Source organism: Microtus ochrogaster, linkage group LG2 (genome assembly GCF_000317375.1).
Source record: "Microtus ochrogaster isolate Prairie Vole_2 linkage group LG2, MicOch1.0, whole genome shotgun sequence".
NCBI classification, from domain to species: Eukaryota; Metazoa; Chordata; class Mammalia; order Rodentia; family Cricetidae; genus Microtus; species Microtus ochrogaster.
In genome coordinates, this window is record NC_022028.1 from 32,243,342 (window position 1) to 32,268,261 (window position 24,920).

General features: G+C 40.3%; 1 protein-coding gene across 3 annotated transcripts in view; it reads left to right on the forward strand.

Moving 5' to 3' along the window:
- Positions 1–900: 900 nt before the first annotated feature.
- Positions 901–24,920, forward strand: part of P4ha1 (prolyl 4-hydroxylase subunit alpha 1) — a 57,238-nt gene continuing 33,218 nt past the window's right edge. For 2 of the 3 annotated variants that reach the window (XM_005360049.3, XM_005360050.3), the window contains exons 1-5: positions 901–1,115; positions 17,638–17,740; positions 18,667–18,763; positions 20,915–21,066; positions 24,154–24,291. In XM_005360049.3, the coding sequence (XP_005360106.1) occupies positions 17,650–17,740; positions 18,667–18,763; positions 20,915–21,066; positions 24,154–24,291 (478 nt within the window). In that variant the 5' untranslated portion in view covers positions 901–1,115; positions 17,638–17,649. Of the gene's footprint in view, positions 1,116–17,635; positions 17,741–18,666; positions 18,764–20,914; positions 21,067–24,153; positions 24,292–24,920 lie in introns of all 3 variants that reach the window. The other variant, XM_026785709.1, reaches the window with a different exon arrangement.

Genomic DNA, 24,920 nt, shown 5'->3' on the forward strand with positions numbered 1-24,920 from the left:
TCTTGAAGGCACAAAGGTGTTAGATCCCCTGGAGCGGGAGTTACTGGCCTCTGTGAGTGGCCCCACATGGGTGCTGGGAACCTAACTCTTAGCGGTTATGCCATATCTCAAACTGTTTCTTTTGTGTGGGTTTGTCTGGTTGTAGGTAACAAAATCTAAGGCCTTCTTCCATGGTCGGCAAATGCTCAAAAGCTAACAGTCTGGCACACCCCTGCTCCCATTATGTAACTTTCCAAGTCCTCCTTGAATCCCAGGCATGTGCTAAGTAAGCGCTTTTTCATTCAATATCGTGTTTAATTCTGCAGACATCCTAGGAGACAGATAATAAATAATACGATATTCCTTTGCAAATGGAGAGCCTAAGATACAGGCAGGCTAAAGCCCAACCTTATACAAAACTGGGTCTGGATTTAAACCCAGATGATGCTCGACTTCAATCTATTATTCGCTGATTAAGTATACAGGTGGGAGACGGGGCGAAATCCTCGTGTTTCAACGTGTAAATAGGCATTTATCAACCCAAAAAGCCGTATGGGCCAAGAGAGCCCCGACCGCCTGCGGGGACGCACCGTCTCATTTCCTTCTCCACGACTCCGCGTTGGTTTCTACACTCTCATAAGCCTCTCCTAATTTTCTACACATGTCCGTTCTGAAGACTTCGACGCTCGGAGACCTAACGCTGACCCTGAAACGAAGGCGCTAAATTGAACCAGGAACTGGGAGGGGGGGAAAAAACCGTGGTAACCACGGTAACGGTGGCGTGGCGGGAGCTCTGCGCAGGCGCACTGTGTCCTCGCGTGGGCCTGCCTGGGCCTGGAACTCCCGGGGCCGGGGCGACTCCGGGTGGGTGGGAGACCGGCGGCGCGCGCCTGCGCAGTGGCGAGGGCGCTGGTGTGACCGAACGCACGTAGCGAGGGCTGCGGCCGTCCTTTCCTCGGCGCGCCGGCGCAGGCCTGGGGTTTATAAAAGGGCTGACGGGCTCCCTCTGTCGCCCAGTCGCACCGCCAGCAGGCAGAGGGTAGCGGAGAGGTAGCCACCCGAGCGTAGGCGACGGGACCCGACAGGACCAACCGGACCCGAGCTGTCGCCGTCCTCACGCACGGCCCGCTGTCCAGGTGAGGCTCTCCTCGGACCTTGGGGACCGCTGCCGGCCTCCCCGCGGGTAGCCGGGGACCCCCTCGCCTTGGGCGGCGGGGGCTCTGCTGCCCTTTCCCACCGCCGCCCCTGGGTCTCTCCGAGGGGACTCGGCCCCGCACCCCCGAGGCCCAACCTTCCCCCCGCTCGCCCGGCTTCCCTCGCCGCCCCCGTCCTGCCTCTGGCTAGGGCTGCAGCAGCTTCTGCCCCGCCCCAGGACTAGGACCTTCTTGAATGTTCCATCCCGGGCAGCCTGCCTCCCTGTTGACTTGGGTCGCGCGTGGTGCTGGTCCTCCCTACAAAGCTGGGGGAAGGCGAGGGCGGGCGGGGGGTCTGGGTGGCCACAGCAGCAGATGGTTAACATGTGGCATCGGAGAAAGCTTGCGGCCGGGGCTGAGGCACCCCGCCTTTTTCTTTTTAACTTTTGCAAAGTGAAGCTGGGAAGTGGGACCTAATCAAAAGTTAGGACTGAACTTGTCTGTGGCGCGTCGCGGTGCTGCCTCAGCAGTTAACATAGCCCGGGGACGTGAGCTGCTGGAGAGAAGTTGCTGTCATTCACACAGCTGGGGAAGCTGGCTTCTTCCTTCCTCTTCATCCCCGGGAATCATTTAAGGGCGCGTGAATCCGTCTCTCTCCCTCCCTCCCTTTCGTCCTTCTCTCCCCCTCCTCTCGTTCCGCTCACCCCCTGACCCTCCCCTTGTAGGATCGAAAAGTCAGTCCATTTCAGTCAAACCTTCCGTGGTTGTGTGAGCATTTTAATTTGAGTTTTGTGATTGTGTGATGTGTGTGTGTGTGTGTGTGTGTGTGTGTGTGTGTAGGTGTAGGGGGAGGAAGGATGGTACGATAAATAGGAGACTGTTTCAAGAGTGGGAACTTCATACAAATGCAGCTTTTAGAACGCTAACATCTTCAGAGGGCCGCACGGAATGAGGACTCTTGGATGTTTGCACCATTGGTTATAGGGCAGAGCCTCCCAAAGAGAGAAACGGAGAAGCTACTGGGTCCTCTTTTAGAACCTGGGGGAAAAATATTAAAAGGGACTCGCCAGTTCTTTCAACTTAACTGTTCCTCCGAGAGCTGTGGCTCTTGGACTTTTCCTTGGAATTCGCTCTGGAGGGATGGACTAGCGGCTCCGTGAGCGGGGGAGGGGGGAGACGTGGCAGCAGTGTTCTTTCATGGACTCTTTGCCTTTTTTTTTTTTTTTAAGGTTGAGGGGGAAAAAACGTATTTCCCTTCTCAGGTTTAGATGTAGCTTATGAATGGAGCTAGTCTTTTCCTAAAATAATCATGTTTTAAAAAGTCACGCCTGCTTAGTAGGAACATTGGAAATTAATTTTAAAATACATAAAAGGATTATTTGATTATTTCTGTGGAGAAGATAGATTTTTAAGCAGCAGATAGTAAAGAAGCTGAAAGTGGCAGCACTTGAATTTGTCGTGATTTGAAATATGAATAGCGGTGATTTCTTTTTTTCCTCCCAACCTCTGATTTTTCTTTAACTTTGGGTTTTAGCCTGAATATCATTTCAGAGCCTTAAATATGAATTTGAAGTTTTACCTTTTTCTTTCTGTAGGAAGCATAGATTTTTTTATTACTTTAAAAGGTCACGACACTTTGATTTTGGAATATTGTGTCTGATGTTTTTTGAGGACAAATGCCTTTTGGATTTCCAGGCTAAGGAAGAGACTATTTCCATTGGTACACTGAGATGGGTTTTATTTGAGATACTGGAAGCAGGGACTGTGATATAAAAGGATTGGGCGGTTTGTCGATTGGTTACTCAGCTAGCAAAGTAGGTGAAAAATAGACACAATTTGTAATTATAAAAAATAAATATTGAAGGAAAAAGTTTTAGGTCAGCTGTGTATTACCACTGTTGCAGGTGAGCCTTATAGCTGTGGTAGAGATGCTATTATTTCTCTGTTGCTTCAACGTGAGTTAAATATTGACAAGCAGCATGATTCATGGAGTAGCTAATTTGAAACATTTGTGTTGATGCCAGGTATGTGGTAGGAATTGGGAAAGCCATGAAGTTTGTGAACCTTAGTTTCTATGGAAGGAATGCTTTGTTTTTAATAAATGACTAATCTGGGGTGTAATTATTGTTCTTAGACTAATCCGTGAGATCCAGAATGGTTTTCAAACTATTTTGAGGACATGAAACCCCTTGAAAGCCCTCAGGAAAGTGGGGGCCTAAATCAGGAAATACAAATATATGTATTTATATATAATTTTGTAAACCATTTTGTTTTTGTTTTTTGAAACAGGGTTTCTCTGTAGCTTTGGAGCCTGTCCTGGAACTAGCTCTTGTAGACCAGGCTGGCCTCCAACTCCGCCTGTCTCTGCCTCCTGAGTTACTGGGATTAAAGGCATGCGCCACCACTGCCCGGCTAATTTTATATACCATTTCATGCTCCCATCCATTAATACTCTATTATAAGAATTCCTAAAAAAAAAAATAAAAGATGTGAAGCTACTATTCAAGAATATCTAGGCTTCTTGAGCAGTCTTAATTATTTCAGAAAGTTGAGTTGAGATGTCAACTTCATTCAAGTATGTAGATGGTTCTAATAAACTTTTGCTGAAAATGCTTTTAACAAAATAAGTTTTTAGAATTGTTGAATTGCTGTATTGTAAGTCAGTAAAAGTATGTCATATCTTGTCCTTCCTCTCCCCCAATACTGTAACACTTTGAAGGTGGAATAAGCATGAAGATAAGAGAAATAACTTGAATAACTTGAATGGTTTTTGGCATTTAATTTTATTGTCTTTTTGTGGTAAGATCTTAAATCTTACAATTAAACCATCTGTGACACGTGTGTATAAACATGCATATGTGAGACAAGCCAGATAAAATGGGTGCTTACATATGTGAAATCAGTGAAATGTTCTTATATAAATTGGAGCTATTCTGTCATTAGTTTTCTTTTAGCCAGATATTATGCCTGAATAAAAGCCAAAAAAAAAAAAATTAAAAAAGAGTCTCAGAAGTTTTGAAGCAAATTCTTTTTCTTGTCTTCATTTGGATGCTCAGAATGACTGTTAGTATATTTGGCTGCATGTTGGCTAAAAATACAGTACTAAGATTCATGCTTCTTACATAACTATCATCAGAATAAATTCTGCCTTAGATTTCTTCTGCTTCCTGTTTTTATAAATGTGTCCATGTTTTGGTGGCTTACAATTTTCTTAGTAATAGTAAATCAAATTAATATATCATCCTTCTGGTAGTGTACATTTGAGCAGTTATAAATAAATAAATTATATAAAGGGAAGACTTTAATTCTGTGCTTGTTTCATTTGTTTCGATGGTTGTGTAACTTTAACTGGTTTTGTTTTCATCTCTGTAATTATTGTTTTAAGAAAGAGTCTCACAATGGTAGCCCTGGTTGACCTGGAACTCCTCAGACTAAAAAGATCTGCCTGTGTCTGCCTCCCAAATGCTGGAATTAAAGGTAGATGCCACCATGCCCAGCCTTGTATTAGTCATTTTTCTGTTGTTATGACAAAACAACAGCTCAAGGCTGGATAATACAAAAAGAAAAGAGTTTTGTTAGTTCATGAATCTGGAAGTCTTACAAGCGTGGCTCTCACGTCTGGTCAGCTCTGGGGATGGCCTCACAAGAGATGGCTTCACAACGGTAAGAGTGTATTTGAAAGTAATCATCAGATAAGAAGGGAACAGAGAGATGCAGGGGTGCGGTTCACTTTCCCTAATAGTCTCCTCTTCAGAGAATGGATGCACCCTGAAGCAGCGTTATCCACTTCTGTAGACCCTTCTGAGGACGGTGTCCCCAGGGACTTGACCTCCTAGTGGTCCACCTCTTACAAGTTCTACCACTGGGGCTGGACAGGTGGCTCAGTGGTTAAGAGCACTTGCCACTCTTGCAGAAGACCTGAGTTTGATTGCCAACACTTACATGGGGGCTCACAGTTGTCAGTTACTGCGGTTCTAGAGGATCTTATGCACACTCTTCTGAACCTTGAGGATACCAGGCATGTATGTGTTACACATACATACATGTGGCCAGAATACATATAAACATTTTAAAATCTTAATAACAAAAGAAAAACTTTAAAAGTTCTACCATTTGGGTGATAAGATAGCTCAGTAAAGACACTTTTCACCAAGCCTGGCAACCTGAGTTCAAGCCTCAGGACCCACTTACTAGGAGAGAGACCTGACTCCTGGTAGTTGACCTCTGTACCTCCTGCTTGTGTATCGTGGCCTGTGTACACCCTTGCACCCCCACTCCCCTCTGCAGCCACGCTGGGAGACTAAACTTCCAACACACGAACCTTTGCGGTATAAAGCCATAACCATAGAATCAATAATTGTACTGGGTGCTAAAATAATTTAGAAAGTGCTCCAGAAAATATTTTTTATTTTTGAGACACTCTTATCATGATGTAGCTCTGGCTGTCCTGGAAATCACTGTGTAGTTTTATATACACGTATGTAACTTGTCTCTACTCCTAGTGTCTCCTTCCTCTATTCTGGGGATTGAACCAGAGTTTTGTGCATGCTAAGCAAGTACTTTTTCCACTGAGCCACATTCCCTGTGCCTTCGAACTTCACTTTTAAGGAAATTCTGAGAGGTACTTTGATGATCAGCTCCATTTTACAAATAAAAGATTCAAAAAGGTCTCGTTTGGTTAAGTGGCAGAGCTAGGATGCGGGTTGTCCATTCTCTTGACTCATGTTTCATGTTACTCTGTCCTTGATAACCAGCCTGACTGACTAGGGTAATGAAATAATTTCAACATTGAACTAGAAGTCTTAATTGTCATAGACTCAATCGTTGTTATTTAATTTTTAAAAAAATGGTGTTGGTAGGTATCAGATTTAATGCCCTGTATGTTTACTTCTGAGGTACATCCCCAGCCTGATGATCATATTTAAATTGTTCATAGCCTGGGGGAAAATCAGTAGTCGCAGAAAGTGTCTCATAGAACATGGAAGCTTTTCACCTGCCAATATGATGCCGTTGTTTCCCTTCACATTAAAAATGAGTTAAATAAAATTCTGGATGAAGTTACATATTTGGAGTCATTCACATCTTTTGCAACTGAGTTCATTTTCTTTTATTCTAGTATATGTGATCTTATAAAGAGATTTATTATGTTTATTGTATGTGTAAGGGTGTTTTACCTGTACATATATCTTTGTGTGCAGTCCTTGCAGAGGCCAGAAAAGGTGGCGGGGTCAGAACCCTTGGAAGTGGAGTTACAGAGCCACCATAGGAGTGCTAGAATCAAACCCTGGTCTTCTGTAAGAGCAGTATGCTTCGAGCTGCTGAACTGTGTGTTCAGCATTAGTGTATGTGATCTTAAATTAGTATGCCTTTCCCCATCTTGGGAACTTAATAAAGGTGTTGGAAAAGAGGGAACTGAAAGCTAGGAAGAGAAGAGGTAGGCCAGTCTAAAGAAAATTTAAGACAGGTAGTCCCAGCACTCCAGAGGCAGAGGCCGGAGTATCTAAAGTTTAAGGCCAGTCTTGGCTATGTAGTGAAACCCTACTTCAAACAAAACAAAACACCCAAAGGCACTTTTGTAGAATAGCCTTGAGAGAGATTAAGTTTGGTGAAGTGTACCTGGGCTTTGAAGCTAAACCCATTCATTAAGAGGATAGAGGGGATTTGTACTCTCTAGTTACTTGCCCATCTTCTCACAGAATCAGTAATGTCCAGAGATGAGAGAGTACAAAACCTTTTGTATTGGGAAAATATTTGAGTAATAAGACGTACATATAAGAATTTGTCCCTCTGGTATGCAGAGTGTGTTAAGGCATATATTGAGATGAACTAGTGTTGGATTTTAGAGACACTGTCTTGAAGGTGTCTTTGGTTCTGTATTTTGATAGGTAAACATTTGTTATGTAACACTATGTGTTGATTACTGTGCTAAAAGAATTATAATCTCTAGTTTGAAATAGAATGGAAAAGAGTTACATGTATTTAGATGTCTGTTTGAGAAATATCTAGTAAATATGAATTCATTTTAAATAGGCTGAAGACTTCTCTTTTACTCTTAATTTTATGTTAATTGGACTTTCATATCCAGTTCTCTAAAATCAAGAATCTATAGTGTTTGTAAACTCTACTTGATGAATTTAGGGCTCCAAACAGGACTTACCATGTTGACCTTTGTTCTTGGTCCTTTGATCAAATAAATCCCCTCACAGTTTTTAATGGGGGGGTGGGGGTTGAAACAGTTTCACTGTATAGCCCTGGAACCATGTGACTGTCCTGGAACTCTGTAGACCAGGTTGGCCTTGAACTCACAGATATCCCCCTGCCTCTGCCTCCTGAGTGTTGAGATGAAAGATGTGTGTGTGCCACTGCCTGGCACCTCATGTTTTTTAACTTAGAAAAATTTTTTGATATTGTAATATAATTACAACATTTCTCTTTCCTCCATCCAAATCCTCCGACATATTCCTTGTTTTTCAAATTCATAGTCTCTTCTTTTCATCAATTGTCATTGCTTGTGTGTGTTTTCAGGGCTGACCACTTGGTATTGGGTAACCAACTGATGTGCTCTTCCCTGGGGAAGACATTTCTCTTGCTCTTAGCATTTCTTAGTTGCCTATAGCTCTTTATGTAGGGCTTCCCCATATCCTGTCCCTTGGTGTTGTCTTTGCTCAGATCACATTTGGGTAAGTCATATTGATTGAGAGTTGTGGGGTTAGCTTCTGACTATCTTCACTAGGAGATAGTCTCACAGCAAATTCCCTGATCCTCTGGCTCTTACAATTTTTCTGACCCCTCTTGGGCAATGTTCCTTGAGCCTTAGATGCAGGAGTGATTTTTTTTTGATATATCGACTGGGACTGGGATCCACAACTCTGCTTTGATTGGTTGTGGTTTTCTGTAATGGTCTTTGTCTGTTGCTAAGAGAACTTTCCTTGATGAGGGGTGAAAACTGTACTTATCTGTGGGTATAAAAGGACAGATATTAATAGATTGGTGTTAGGGATGATGCCTATTTAATGATGAAGTGGTTATAGATTGTCCTTCAGTATCTGTGACATGAATTCCTCCATCCATATTTTTTTAAATCTACACAAGATTTTACTCATTCAAGGCTAGCAAGATGGCGCTCAGCAGGATAAGGAACTTGCTACCAACTCTAGTGACCTAAGTTGTATCCCCTGATCTACATGGTAGAAGAACCAATTTCAGGCTGTCCTTTGACCTTCACACATATGCCATGGGGACACTTGGGTCATTTTCTGTGTTTTGTGAGCTTTTGTGTAAATGTCTTTGTAGAGGCATATACCCCCTCTCCCCCCCCCCCCCCCCCACTCCCCCTCCCTCTCCAGTTCAATGGGCAGTCAGGGTTCCCTGCCCTGTGGTAAGTCCTAGGTCCCCCCCCCCCCCGTTAATATCTAGGAGCAGAATAACTAGAACGTAAGTGATGAGGAATTAGTCCCCTCTCTCCAAGTTGTTGGCTTGTCTCTCTCTTTTTTTTTTTTAACAGTATGCTTTAAGAGATAAGAATTAGCACTATTCTCAGACAACATATCTAAGTAAAAGATCTGAAAGATAATTTTAAAAAGCTCTAGATGGCTTGCGCCTCTAATTCGAGCACCTGGGAGGGAGAGGCAGGAAGATTCATTTTCAAGGTCATTGTCTGCTCCTTGAGCTTGCTGTTTGCCTGGGCTACAGGTGATCTTGTTTCAAAAAGCAAAGTCCTCCAAAATGAGGACTTTATCCAGCAAGTTTACAGGATAGAAAGTCAATATTACAATGGTCAGTTGTATTTCTACTTAACTGGTACTGAACAACTGTTAATTAAATGAAAAATTACCATCTTCATAGCACCAGAAACTTGCAACTTCACAATTCTGAATTGTACATAATTCTATAGTGAGTAAATGATTCATAATGTGAGTATGTTGAAAATTACAAAACTCTGGTTGTACCATCTTCATGGATTGGAAAACTGAGTATTATCATATGCTAATTCTTCCCAAACCAGCCCATATCCCAGAAGTATACTTAACAGCAGCTGATAAGCTGCTTCTGAAGTTGATGGAAAAGTGAAAAGCCTTGAAAAGAGCTACCATACTCCAGACAGTATGGCATTAGAAAAAGATAGTCAGTGAACAAAACAGAGTTTGCACACAAACATGGCCAATTACATTGAAAACAAACAACAACAACAAAAACCCCAAGAATTCTGAGACAAAGTCACAGACCAGATTGCCTTGAACTCAGAATTCTTACGTCTCATCTGCTTGAATGTTACCACATCCAGTTCAATTCATTTTGGCCAGCTACAAAGTAAATCTATACAAAGAAGTCTAAAACAGTTGCTTAATTATACTCAAAATGGGGGCAGGGAGGGTAGTCTTTGTATGTAGGGTTTTTTGTTTTTTGAGACAGGGTCTTATTGTATAGTTGAGGCTGGCAACTTTGGACTCTGTAGATTCAGGTGAGCCTTGAACTCAAGTCTACTGATTCAGTCTTCTGAGTGCAAGGACTATTGGTTCTCTTTGCTTATTTGCTGGTGTTTTGTTGTTTTGAGACAAGGTCTCAACTGTGTAGCTCTGGCTGGCCCAGAATTCACTATGTAGATCAGGTTGGCCCCAAACTCTTGCCTCTACCTCCTGGTGTGAGATTTCAGGTGTATGCCACCACACCTGGCATCTTGGTTTTATCTGCAAGAGAAATTTTAGAAAACTATATTTGTGTACAGCAGGATCCATAAGCAATGTCAACATTGCATGCATAATTTAATGTTTCTTTCTTTCTACAACCTCTTTCTACTCTCTGCTCCCTCTTAAAATATAGTCTGCATCTCATTTCTAGTGATCTTTGAGTTGAGGTGGCCTCTTTTCCACATCTACAAGTCTTTGTTTTCTTTTCCATGTCCCTCAAAACACCTTGGTAACAAGTCCAGCTATAGGTCTTGTCCCACCTTTGGCATTTCTTACGTGTCTTCTGTGTGCCTGACGCCATCCTTAGTTGAAATTATTTGGGTTTTTTGTTATTTTTATAAGCCTAAGACATTTCTAAAATTACTTTACTTCATGTGTCAGTGTTTTGCCTGATTGTATATCTGTATGCCATATGTGTAGTGTCTGAAAAAGCCAGAAGAGGGTGTTGGATCCCCTGGGACTGGAGTTACAGATGGCAAGTGGTCATATGGATGCTGGGAATCAGGCCCAGGTCCTCTGGAAGAGCAGCCAGTGCTGTTGAATGCTGGATTACCTCTCTACCCCTGAAATACTGCTTTTTAAATTACTTGGTAGTGGTCACTTTTAGCCTTATGTTTTATCACCTTGCTTATTCTCTTTCCTATTAAAAGATCACCAAATAAAGTAGACATTATTGATGAATCTTATTAACTTAGAATGCTCATAATATTACTTATAATGACATTTTTAGGCTCTCTATCCTGGGGAAAGAACTCTGGCTTTTTTTCTACATTAAGAAAAGCATGTTTTGAGACAAGATAGACACACACACTCACGCTCCCTTATGCTGGTTTAGAACTCATAATCTTACTGCTTTAGTGTCTTGAATACTTGAATTTTAGGTGTGTGGCACCACACCTGGCAGGAAATGCCTATGTGTTTCTAGGGTGCTTGAAACCATTAAAAAAAAATCTATTGTTGAGTTTAAAACAGGCATCTAAGCCAGATGTGGTGGATACCCCTTTAATCCCAGCATTCAAGCAGATGCAGGTGGATCTCCATGAGTTCAAGGTCAGCATGGTCTATACAGTGAATTCCAGGACAGCCAGGGCTACATAGAAAGACCCTGTCTCACCATGTGATGTTGGTGCACGCCTTTAATCCCAGCATGTGGGAGGCAGAGGCAGGTGGATCTCTTGCATGTGAGGCCAGCCTGGTCTACAGAGCGAGTTCAGGACAGTTTCCAAAGCTACACGGAGAAACCCTGTCTTGAAACCAAACAACAATAAAAAAACAAAAAAAAGACACAAAAAACCAGAAAGACTCTTTCTCTAAAATAAATAAAATAGGATGTCTAAAAGTCAAGAACAATACCATTTTAATAGCCCTACATTTTTATTAAAAATATCATCATAGGGGACTTGATCGGGGGAGGGGGAGGGAAATGGGAGGCGGTGGTGGGGAGGAGGCAGAAATCTTTAATAAATTAAATTAAAAAAAAGAAAAGAAATTAGGTGTATTAAATGCACTTTCAACTTATAAAAAAAAAGCCACAAAACTAGCACTGAGAGCTCACATATTCCTTGGCTTGAATGATATAATTATAAAAAATTATGGAATTAAAAAATTTATAATTATGAAAATTAAAAATTACAAAATATTTTTAAATGATCATAGCATTAAAACAATTGTCCAAGAATGATGGGAATTTATAGAATAAAGTTAAAGACAAATGGCAGTTTGATGTGGGGTTAGAAGGAAGATTAGAAATTTAGCTAGTTCTTTTGGTAATTGCTTAGTTGTTTCAGAAAACATGTCCTACTTGAATGGGAAAGGATGCCAAGTCCAGTTACGCAGCACATTGTAGTAGCCATCGTTAGCAACTGGTGTTGGTGTTGGTTGTGAACTGTACAAGATTAAAGGTGAACACAGAAGCCAGGAGAACAAGCAGTGTGAGAACTGCGGGAGCATTCTAAAAGCTTTGAGGCCAGTGTGGGAGGTGTGGAGAGACCTAAAAGAAGCCTCATGGAAAATTCTTAATGTCAGGCAAAGTTTAGATTAGAATATCAAGCATTCTTTCATATCCATTAAGATTTGGGTGATGTGTCTGGGAAAAAGGAATTTTCTTCAAATGTTGCAACTTTTTTAGGAGAAATATAAGAGACTGAAAGGATAATAAAGTATCTGCCAGATCCCTGTTCTAGTAATCCATCAAATAACGTGTACTTTGAAACTCAATGAATGCTTATAACAGTGTAAATGTCTTCAGTGTAGTAGAACTATTTCCTAGGTTTGATTGACTTGATGTGTGGGTCTGGACTTTGCCTGGAAGAAGCACGACAGAAAAGTTAAGTGTTAGTAGATAGCAATGTATTTTTATCCAGGCCTACCTGAGAAAGTGTCTTCCAGTAAGGGTGCTTCTACTGTTTTCCCACATACAGTTTAAAAAATTTAACATTCACAGTAAACATATATGTATGTTACAGGATTATATAATGAAAATTCACGAATCTACTGTCTAACCAGTAATCGCCTCCTTTTCTTTCTTTCTTTCTCTTTCTTTTTCTTTTTTTTTTTTTTTTTGATTTTCGAGACAGGGTTTCTTCTTAGCTTTTGGTTCCTGTCCTGGAACTAGCTCTTGTAGACCAGGCTGGCCTCAAACTCAAAGAGATCCGCCTGCCTCTGCCTCCAGAGTGCTGGGATTAAAGGCATGCGCCACCACCGCCCGGCCTCCTTTTCTTTTTTGACCTGTGCTTTTGCTATGTAGCTTAGACTGGCCTAGAACTCATTATGTAACCCAGGCTGTTCTCAGATTTGCAGTCTTCTGCTTTAGCCTTGTAAGTATTGCAATTACATGTCTGCACTGCTGCATCAGGTTCATAAATTATTTTCAAGAAATTATTTTTATTGCTACAGTATCAAGTTTATCTTGGCAGCTGTGATCTTCTTGGGCCTTCTATTCTGTTTTCTTCCCCTTCCGTCCCTTGTGTCTTCCCTCCCTCTCCTCTCTTTGCACGTCTTCTCAGGGATCCTGGGACTTTTTCCTTTTAAGAGATTACCTTCAGTACTCCAGAGGAGGAGTAGGGGAATGTCTGGGAATTCATAGTTGGACCCTGTCTCAAAAAAACCCAAATCCATAAATATTACAAAATGAAAGCGATTACAATTATGTTGGCTCATTTAAATTCTGTTTCATGCTTGAAGATTTAGAACAGAAGACAATTTTATCTCTCACTTTTTCTTAATGCTGTATTATCTCTTGGGAAGCTTGACTCTATTCTATAGTGATTTGCTTTTGCAGATTTGAAGGGTAGAAATAAATGGAAGTAGGACATTATAATTAAGAAAATCATTATTCTTTTTGTAAAAACTGTGATTAATAAAACTATGTCTATTAACATGCCACTTAGGTTGTTCAGGGAATGTGGGTAAATGAGATACAGTTTTGAAACAGAACCATTCTGTAGAGTGATCTGTTTTTCTGAAAGATAAATTGAAGTATAAAACCCATTTTAAAGAGGCCTGTTTTTGTGGTCTCAATGTTTTCCTGTACCCAGTTGCTCTCAAAGTATTGCCATCAGACCAGCAATGTCTGCAGCACCTGGATATGTGTACAGGTTAACCTGCCTATCTCAGACTTTTAGACGGTTCTGATATGGCAGTTTGAGGACCATAGCTATAGAACAACAATTTGATTGTCTTGTTAGTTCTTGGAGTAATGGTATATAGACCTGACTTTATATTGCAAATGGTAAAATCCAATTTAAAGTAGCCTGGAAAAAAAGTTATAAAAGAGGCTCCTTTGGTGTACTGGGAAGTTAGTGATTGGGGTATCTCACTGATTCAGCGCTCCAGTTGTAAAGAATAAGAGACCCTGTGGCTAGAAATACTTGATTCTATGATGTTACTTTGCCTTTATAGGTTGGCTACATACTTCAGAACTAGGAAAAATAGTCATAGGTCTGACCCCAGTTCACGTGTGAGTTAAACAATTCCATGAAGACGTGCTTTTTCCCATTCACAAGCCCATTCCTTAACCATTATGTTCATGAGGTGAGGGTCAGTGCTCTGGGTTATGTGTCTATTTCTAGGAAGAAGGAGAATGGGCAGGCATGCCACTAGGATACTGTAGTTCACTACTTCATATCGTAGTTGGTTTGCCGTAGACTTACGCTCTAAGGCATCTGGAAAACGTAGATGAGTGACAAGGTGGCTCAGTGTGTAAAGCACTCGCCACACAGCCGAGGACCTGAGGTGGAGCCCGGGATCCTTGTCAACCTCTGACCTCCACATGTGTGCACTCCTACACATGCATCATATATACATACAATAACAAAATGTGCAGAGGTGTATGGAGAAGTTACCCAGTGTTTTCCTACATCCTCGTTCATTTCTGCATATCTTCTTTCATAGTTACATATAGCTATGCTATATTGTTAGGTTTTTTCCCCTTTTGTTTTGCTTGAGACACTTTCTCTTTATAACACAGGCTGGATTTGAACTGCTGATTTTTCTACCTTAGCCTTTTAAGTGCTGGGATTACAAATGTACAAGTTTGAACATGTTCTTGTTAAGCATAGTTTCTTATTTTGAATTTCCAATTTCTTTATCCATTTACCTATTAGCATCTTTTTAGTCTGGACTCCTTAGTAGAATTTTAAAAAGGCTTATTTAAAATTTTCATTTATTGTACTTCACTTTGTGTGCCTGTATGTGTGTGTGCCGTGGTGCTCCTGGAGGTCAGAAGACAGCTTGGAGTCACTTTTGTTCTTCTACCGTGTGGGTCCTGAGAAGTGAACTCAGGTCCTCAGGCTGGTGGCAGCCGTTACCCACTAGGCTACTTTAGTCCCCATACAAACCTATTCATTTTATACCATTTTGATGTTTTCTCTCTCCTTTCTCCACCCCTCTTCGTGTGTGTGTCTTCATATGTGTGTGTGTCTGCATGTGTGTGCTTATAAAGACAAGAGTGTATAAAGGTCAGAGGATAACCCCAGGTGTCAGTTTTCACCATCCACCTTGCTTGTAACCTGACCTCTGTTTGCTGTTGCGTATACAGACTAGCTACTCTATAAGTTTCCAGGGATTCTTCTGTTTTTGTATCCTATCTCTGTGCAAGAACACTGGGATTACAGGTGACATTTCTGGGGACAAACCCAGGTCCTCATGCTGTCCACTGAATTGTTTCCCCAGCCTTGTTTTCTGATATTTAAAAAAACAAGTGAGTGTATGCATGCATGCATGCATGCACATGCTTGTAAGTACAGGTGCCATGGGAGGCCAGAGAATTCAGATTCTGCTCTTAGAGAACCTGAATTCGGTTTCAGCACCCACACTGGGTACCTCATAATCACCTGTAACTCCAGCTCCGGTACATACTCGAAACACCTGTGCCATCCCTCCAGCCCCTTATTACTGTGACCTGTCTCACTATGTAGACAGGGATGGCCTTGAAGTCACAGAGCTCTGCTTGCCCCTGCACCACCACACCTAGCTCCTTTCATTTTTTTCTTCATATTATTAGTGCTTTGAGATTTTATATAGATGCTGCAGTTATTAAAAGTATAAAAGTTCGGGGCTGGAGAGTATTTCCAGAGACACTGTAAATTCTAATTTCCTGTGGTATGATGCCCTCTTCTGGCCTCTGCAGGCACTGCACACAGGTGCTACACAGACATAGGCAAAAGACTTGTACACAGACAATAAAAATAAGAGGGGTAGGGCCTGGAGAGATGGCTCAGCAATTTATTGCATTTGATATTGTTACAGGGGTCTAGGGTTTGATTCCCAGCATCCACGTGGTGGCTCAGAATCCTCCATAAATCCACTTTTAAGGACTCTGAACTCCTTCTGGCCTCTGAGGCCACCAAGTGTACATGTGGTGCACTTATATACATGCAGGGGAAAACACCCATACACTTAAAAGAAAAAGTTTAAAAAAAACAGTTACTGGAAGGAAAATGCCATTTTAAAGCTGCTTTTTAGTTATTTCTGTAAGCTAATGGTTCTTGATTTATTGTGAGGTTTAACAATAATGGCAGGGAACAAAGAACCTTTAATAACTTTATTTTATTAATGAGAAAGATCTTATATGATAGGTCTAAACTTTATCATGAGTTAAAAATGTATACAGTACTTATGATTAGCCTTCTGTTAATATAATCAAAGCATGTGTAATTTTTTCTGGAAAAGGCATTTACTCATTAAGAAAATTATGGCAGAAATCTGATTAAATACAGAAAATTCTAGACTCTTCAGGCAGCCTGGTGTTTTGAAAAAGCCTTGTGCTTTGGCAGGAGCCCAACAGAGGAAGTGCTTGCATCTGCTACATTCTAGAAGCTTTCCCCAGATCACTGTAAGGCAGCCAAGAAAACTGTATTTCACTACTGTGTGGTTCTGGAAGGATCTGGAAATTTGTAGCAAACTTGAGGGAGGAAATATAGGAGTTCTTCCAGGATGCCGTTTTATTGTAGTGATCTATTTTTATTGGGTTTAACTTAAGAGTGAAGGTGAAGGTACTTTTCAGCTTTTATTAAGTAGGGAGTTTCAGTTAGGCCTCTGAAAAGCCTGTTGGTTTAGACAGATTCACATAGGAAAGATGGAGAAATGCCGACAAGAATTAGGTTGGCAAGTCAACCTAGTCCATGGGAACCTGCTTCTGAAGCAAGTTGTACTGTAGTGGTGCCGCACTGCTGTAAGCAGAGAGAAAGCCCATGAGAAGGAGGAAGGGTGCTAGGGCAGTTGGTGAAAGCCAGGCAGAGCCTTTCAGTGGTTACTTAATCCCCTCTTCATCATGAGCAGTACTCACTAGAAAAGACTGCTCCCAGGGACAGTGGAGGACAGAAGGCAGGGGTGGCAGGAGGCTCTGTGGGCTAAAGGACTGTGAGGGCCAGAGTTCAGACCCCCAGAATGCAGACATTATGCCACGTGGTGTGAGAGTCTGCCTGTGATTCCAGCCTTAGATGGCAAAGACCTGATCTGTAGGGCAAGCTGGCTAGAGACTAGCTGTGTGAGTGAGCTCTGGGTTTGGTTGAAAGAACCTGCTTCAATGAATAATGTAGAAGGGTGGTTAGGGAGGTTCCAGATGTCAACCTCAGACTGTGCATGCACACACATGTGCACCACACACAAAGGAATGGAAAAAGAAAAAAGGGGGGGTGTGCTTTTCTACGAGGTTGAAATTAGGGGAAAATCACAGCAGTGTACTAACTAGGCTTGAGAGTTTTTGTTTTTTAAACATAGAACATAGTAGTAAGAGAAGTTAGCCCGTCTTAAGAACAGAAACAGTGAGTTACAGGACAGCCAGTGCTGGGGAGGGGTGGGGGGAATGGCTAAAGAGCTCTGAATATTTTTTCTTATAAGCCATTTCTGACATTTTAAAAATATATTGGTGATGTTTAAAGTATATTTTTGTTGTGAAAATTCATGTTTTAGATCTAGTCAAAGGGAAAAGTATTTTCCATTCTATATAAAAAGCCTCAGCTGTTAAGAACACTTTTTGCTTTTCCAGAGGATCTGAGTTCTGCTCCCAGCATCCATATCTGTTGGCTTACAACTGCCTGTAACTTCAGTTCTGGGGTTCTAGGGCATCTGATTCCTCTGACCTGCAAGGATACCCATACTTGTATACACAGTGTATACACATATAATTAAGAATAATAAAAGTAAATCTTAAAAAAAACCCCACAGCTCTTAATTGCTCTACTTAAAATAGTAACAGGAAAAAAAATGGGTTGAAGTTTTTCTCTTGTATGGAGCATCTAACTCTGCTAAGATCATAAATTAGCTGTTATTAAATTGATTTATAAAAATCACCATCAATTCTAGCCTGGAGACTCACTGCTGTGCTGTTTTTATAGGTGTGTGAACCCATGAAGTCTTCCAAGATGATGTGGTGTGTTTTAATGATAGGGATTCTACTTCCTCAGTCTTCAGCCCATCCAGGCTTCTTTACTTCAATTGGTAAGTCTTTACTATTTATAGCTTACTAGGTTTTACATTTTAAAATTTACCTGCTTTTGTAGTTTTAAATAGAAAAAAACAAATGCATTATATTCCTGAAGACTGACCTTGGTTTACAAACCCTTTACCTATCTAAACAGGCATTTTAAAAAAATCAGTTATGTCTGTCTGCTTTTCTTCTTTACAATTTTTTAAAACAATGTTTTATTGGGTTTGTGGATTAAAGTGGGGTGTCTGTGTGGAGTGGGACTCTAACAGAGCAAGTACATAGACTGTAAGAGCTCCCGTTCTTTCTTGTTCTCAGAGTAGACTCGAAAGTTTGAGCTGTGTCTGTCTATAATTTCCTCTCTGTATACTTCATATGTATAATGAAGTGTTAAGTGAGATGTTTCCCTTCTTTCTATCTACCATTTTGACCCTTTTAAAATTGTAGAACTAAAACAGAAGTGTAGACATTTCTTAACACTTGATTTCAGTATATAAAATGAGGAACCCTCTTAATCTTTAAAAAGAAAAATTTTAAAACAATTTTGCAATTGTCTCAAGTGTGGTTTGTGTTTTGTTTTTTTTTTAATCAAAAATTTGATCCTGACTAGTCTTAAACACAAAAGATGAGGTATAAAACCAGAGACAGTAAAGAAAAAAACAGTAATTCTTAGAAAGTAGTGTTATTTGTTAATTTAAGTTTGTAAATGAAAACACAATTTCCCAAAATAGTCTAAGTTGACAAAATTTATTAGTTACAAAAGCTAGAACTAGAACTCATGATTAGATTTTTATTTGGATTAATTTGGTTTATCTGATAAAAAAAGAAAAATGAGGGAAAATGATCTTTTACAGCATATCTGTTCCATTCCAGTTAAATCCTCCTGTAGCTAAAAGATTTATATTGATGAATATTTAATAACCTATCTCTTCCCATGTAGGTCAGATGACTGATTTGATCCATACTGAGAAAGATCTGGTGACATCACTAAAGGATTACATTAAAGCAGAAGAGGACAAGTTAGAACAGATAAAAAAGTAAGTGTATTTCCTTACAATAGCTCCAACTCTATCTGAATGCACCAAGAGTGGAAATGAAAACCAGTTAAAATGTCTAAAGCAGTGAGCACAGGAAAATGGGTTAATCTGGGTCAGGGTTCATGTTTGTCAGCTTTGTGTTAGGTAGAGGTCAAAGGTTGACATTAGTTGTCTTGCTTTATTGCTATCTACTTGTTTTTTAAGACAGGCTCTCTTAACTGAACCTGGCAAGGCTAGTTGGCCGGTTAATTTCAGGGATCTTCCTCTTTCCACCTCCCTAGCACTAGAATTGCAGGCACACACCACTGTCAGTGTGGGTGTTGGAGCTGAACTCAAGTGCCCATCCTTATGTAACAAGCACTTTCCCACCTGAGCCATCTCCATAGTCCCTACTTAGCTTTTTCACTACTGTGACAAAGTAACTTGACAAAAATTAGTTGGAGAAAATAATTTACTTTGTCTCACAGTTCAGCTGTCCTAGTTCCATTCCATTACAACAGAGCAGCTCACATAATGGCAGTAGGGAGCACACAGAGAATGCAGGGGAAGCAGGCTCCCTCCTTCCCGAGCCCGTGTTGATGCTGCACACATCGGGATATGTCTTTCCTACCTAACTTTCTCTGAAAATACCTCATGGATGAACCCAAAGCTGTCCTTTAATAAGAGTTACTACTCAGTCTATTTAATCAATCTAATGGTGTTGACAGTCCAGATTAACCGTCACAGTGAGGAAGAATATGGATGGATGAAGATGTAGGTGTCCCAAATAAGCCACCTGCTGGAGTAGTTTTTCCAGTTCTACTCCTGGGATTCCATCATAGAGCTTACAGTGATAAGCATGATTAATGTTATGTTTTATATGTGTTTTTTGGGGGGGTGTATAGTGGTTTTTCTAGAATGTTAATTTTATTGACACAAATTTATAGTTAATCCTGACCTGAGAATTTGTGTTTTGTTTAATGAATGTCTTAGTATTGATATTTTGGGGGGGGGGATGTACGCGCGTGCGTGTTTTGAGACAGTCTGACTGTGTAGCACTGGCTGACTGAAACTCACTGAGATTGACCTACTTCTCTCTGTTGAGTGCTGGGATTAAAGGTGTGCACCTGGCTGATGTTTCTGCTTTAAAACTTGTTTTCTACATAAAGATTTGCCACAAATTAGCCAAACATGGTTGCACACACATGTAATTTCAACACTTAGGAGGGAGGGGGCAGGAGGATCACAATGAAGGCCAATCTAGACTGCATAATATAATAAAACAAAGCAATAATAATAATGATTAGTAATAATAATAATAATTTTTAGCATGAGTTAGGCTAAGCTCAGTGGCATGTACCAGTGCTCACTGCCACCACAGGGGATGAAGCAGGGAAATCTCTTGAGTCCAGAAATTCAAGACTAACCTTAGTGGCAGCATAGTGAGATCCAGTATTTTTTTAAAAGGAAAAAAATGTGTAAGGGGCTAGAAAGATGACTCAGCAGTTAAGGGCACTGGCCACTCTCTCAGTAGATCCAGGTTCAATTCCCGGCACCCACAAGGTGGCTCACAACTGTCTGTAACTCCAGACCCAGATCTGATATCCTCTTCCGGCCTCCTCAGGCAGCAGGCATGCACATGGTAAGCATATTTTCATGCAGGCAAAACACTCATACACAACAAAAAAAAATAAGAAAAAAGTACAAATTTCCATTTGTGAGAAATAATCTAAAACAGAAAAGTTGTATATTTTTGATTCTATTAAGTTAGATTTTTATCTATAAGATCTTATGCTTTAGAGTCTTTATAATTTTACTTTAAAAAGAAATTATAGATAGTATCTTTAAATGAAAACCTTATAATTAGTTACTTTTCCCAAGTTCTTTACTTGTGTGTAATTTTTCTTTGGTACACTTTTTTTCAGGAAGTCAGGAGGGACTTGCTAGATCATGCTAGCCTTGAATTCACAGGGATCCACTTGCCTCTGCCTCCTGAGTGCTGGGATTAAAAGCATGTGCCAGATTTGGGTTGGTGGGGAAGTGAAGAGGAGTTGGGAGAGGGGAAACTAATCTGAATATATTGTATGGAAAAAAAAAACATTTTCAGGAACAAAAAAAGCATGTGCCACCATGCCTGGCTTAGTTCACTACTTTTATGTCTTATATCTTTAGATGGGCAGAGAAGTTAGACCGACTAACCAGTACGGCAACCAAAGACCCAGAAGGGTTTGTTGGGCATCCTGTAAATGCATTCAAATTAATGAAGCGTCTGAACACTGAATGGAGTGAGTTGGAGAATCTGATCCTCAAGGATATGTCAGATGGTGAGTTTACAGAGACTTCAGAACCCAAAACCAACTCATTCCTAGTATAGCAGAGGTTTATGTTATAATTGAATTATTGCATGTATGTTTTGTTTGACTAGAGATAGTTGAAATCTGGAACATTTTATTAAAAAAAATAGTAACTTCTAATATTGTTGACAGAATGGGTGATTTTTGCCTTTTGATCTATAGAAGTGATTAGATTATTTGGAATAGAACTTCATTTCTAAGAGTAAAAACATTGGGAATTGAGTTACAAAGAAGAGTTTTCGCTGTGTTCTACCTAGTATATTGTGTTTAGGGTTATTTTACTTATCGTAGGCAATAAATAAAAAAAAAGAACCTAGAGACCTTACTACTCAAAAATCTTTTTACACAAAATATTAAAATTGTAGTTGGAGTGTTGATATTCTGGCTAAAAAAAACAAAACCAGGCCTGAATTTAATGAGGTAAAGGGATTTTGTAGTGTACAGTAGAAGTTCAACTGTTTGGATACATTACTGATACAAAAAAGAGAAAGAAAACAGATGCAGGCCGAACCATCTGTGTAGATAATATGCTCTCTAGAATGCTACCAGTGTTAGCAAGCAGTAAAGGACACCTTACAGTCTCTTTATCCATGGTAGTTACAGTTAGCCACAGCTCCAAAGTGTGGAAAACTTCCAAACTGAACAGGAAATTGTAAGTTTTGTGGCTTTCTGACTGAGATGAATTCCTCTGCTGCTCTGCTGGACTGTGAGGCCCCTTCCTTGCAGCATATCCCTGCCCTTAGTCCTTAGCAGCCCTCTGTTCTCAGAGCATTGTTGCGATCTCACGTTTTATAATGTTAAGTAACGTGTGGAGCACACATGATCCACAAGTGCAAGCATAATGATGCTGCAATTTGGATGTGTCAGAGAGAAGCAATAGAATGTTCTGTAAGTGAAAGCTCTTGACTTAGAAGTGAAGGCAGAAACATAGAAGTTGCTTAGAACCTTGGTAAGAATAAGCTTAATGTTCATTAAATTGTGAAGAAAGAAAGGAAATGCTTTATAGTTCTGCTGTTGCACCTCGGATTACAAAAGCTATATACATGAGCTCAGCTAGAAAAGATACTGGCTGAACTTGCATATGTATGTGAAAGGAAAAACAGTCTTGTTTTTCAAAGTTTTGGCACTATCCATGTTTTCTTTTAACGACTAAAAGTTTTGTAGTGGGTCTCCTGTGGGTAAGGAAGGAACACTACTACCTATAGGACCATGAAAAGTAATGGCAGATGGTTGTGCCTACTTCTTTACCTTGAGCTGGCTTTCCCATTATATTCCTCCTGAGACCATTTATTGCATTGAATCTGAGGATTGCTTTGGGTAAGATTGCCATTTTTACTATGTTGATTCTACCTACCCAAGAGCATGGGAGATCTTTCCACTTTCTGGTGTCTTCTTCAATTTCTTTCCTCAAAGATTTAAAGTTCTTGTCATACAAGTCTTCTACTTGTTTGGTTAGAGTTACTTCGAGATATTTTATGCTATTTGTGGCTATTGTGAAGGGTGTTGATTCTCTGATTTCCTCCCCAGCCCATTTATCATCTGTGTACAGGAGGGCTGATATTTTTTTGAGTTAATTTTGTATCCTGCTACATTGCTGAAAGTGTTTGAGTTGTAGAATTTCCTTGGTAGAATTTTTGGGATCACTTATATAAACTATAATATCATATCATCAACAAACAGAGTTTGACTTCTTTTCCGATTTGTATCCCCTTTATCTCCTTTTGGTGTCTTATTGCTCTAGCTAGGGACCTCAAGAACTATATTGAATAGATACAGAGAGAGTGGACAGCCTTGTATGGTTACTGATTTCAGTGGAATCACTGGGAGTTTCTCTGCATTTAGTTTGATGTTGGCTGTTGGCTTGCTTTATATTGCCTTTATTATGTTTCGGTATGTTCCTTGAATCCCTGCTCTCTCCAAGACCTTTATCATGAAGGAATGTTATATTTTGTCGAAAGCTTTCTCAGCATCTAATGAGATCATCATGTGGGTTTTATTTTTCAGTTTGTTTATATGATGGATTATGTTGACAGATTTTCATATGTTGAACCATCCCTGCATCTGTGGGATGAAGCCGACTTGATCATGGTGGATGATGGTTCTGATATGTTCTTGGATTTGATTTGCCAGTATTTTTTTTTTTTGCACCAGTGTTCATGAGTGAGATTGGTCTGTACATTTCCATTAATTAAAAAAAAATACCTGATGTTTAGTGATCAGAATACATATAGTTGACAATAAAATTATTTACAGTGGTGACATTAGTGTTATTAAAATTTTGAATAACATTTTGATCTTGTTTTTTGTTTTTAAGGAGTGTTTATAATCCATTCTCCTTAGGAGCTCTAGTTATCAAGTAATTCATTTTGTTATTTTGATTTTAAGATATTTTATATGAATCCTGTAGTGCTTGTGTCTGTCAGGGAAAGGGTCCTGAGATGGAACTCAGGGCATTGCACCTTTTATACAGGTTCTCTACAATTGACCCTACATCACCAGTTTTGTATTTTCTGTCTCTTCTGTGTATTTTTTAGACAGGGTCTCACTATGTAGTTCTAGCTGGTCTGCAACTCGCAGACTCTGCCTGCCTCTGCCTCCACATGCTGGATTAAGGGCGTGGGCCAGCATGCCTGACTTGTTTGGGCATTTTGAGACAGGCTGGCACTCAACACATGCCATCCTCTTACCTTTGTCGGAGTTCTTGGTTTAGAGGCATGTGCTATCATTCCTGGCCTCTGGGCTGTTTGTTTTTTCCTTGTTAAGTTGTGTAACAGTTATTATTAGAGCTTTACTAATAGGAATGTAATTCTGAAGTGACCTCGGGTTGCTTACTTTTTAATGGGAGTAGGGAATTGAAGTTAATGGTCTGTTCCATCTCAGTCAGTGTGGGTTTTTTTTTTTTTTTTTTTTTGTGAACATGTGGAAATTTCATGGTAAGGTAGAAAAATGGTTAAGTTTTTTTTAAATATAATACTCTATTAAAAATCAGTTTGTTTCTATTAAAAGTCAATGAATTTTTATAGCCCAGCCTTCCCCCACCATTTTTTCTATTTCAAGGCTTTATCTCTAACCTGACCATTCAGAGGCAGTACTTCCCTAATGATGAAGATCAGGTTGGGGCAGCTAAAGCTCTGTTTCGTCTGCAAGACACCTACAATCTGGACACAGACACCATCTCAAAGGGTAATCTTCCAGGTAAGAGAATTCTTCCCATCCATCAGTGTTTGTCACCTAGCTACTCTCTTCAGCCCATAGGAAAATATGAGTAATTTTATGTATTAACATTTGTTTGTGACAGATTCTCCTGCAGATCAGGCTGGTCTCCTGTTTCAACCTCCTGAGTGCTGGGATTACAAGCATATACTGCTATACCTGGATTTCTAGCTCACAAAGATATTTGTTGTTGGTATTTGCAAGGCTATGAGAGTATGTGGGGGCATGCACGTGCCATGGCACATGTGTAGAGGTCAGAGAACAGTCTGGGAGTTGGTTCTCTCCTTCTTCCATGGGATCTGGTGATCCACCTGATAGACCATCTCAGTAGCCCTACTTGCTGCTATCCTTTGAGAACAAAAGAAAAGCTCCCTTCTCTGATAGTTAATGGTAGGGGATCATGCTTTTAGCTTGATACTGTCAAAGCAACAGCCTAAGGAAGGAATTTCAGTATATAACAAAAGTCATTTTTCTAGTTTTTTTGGTTTTTCGAGACAGGGTTTCTCTGTAGCTTTTGGTTCCTGTCCTGGAACTAGCTCTGTAGACCAGGCTGGCCTCGAACTCACAGAGATCTGCCTGCCTCTGCCTCCCGAGTGCTGGGATTAAAGGCG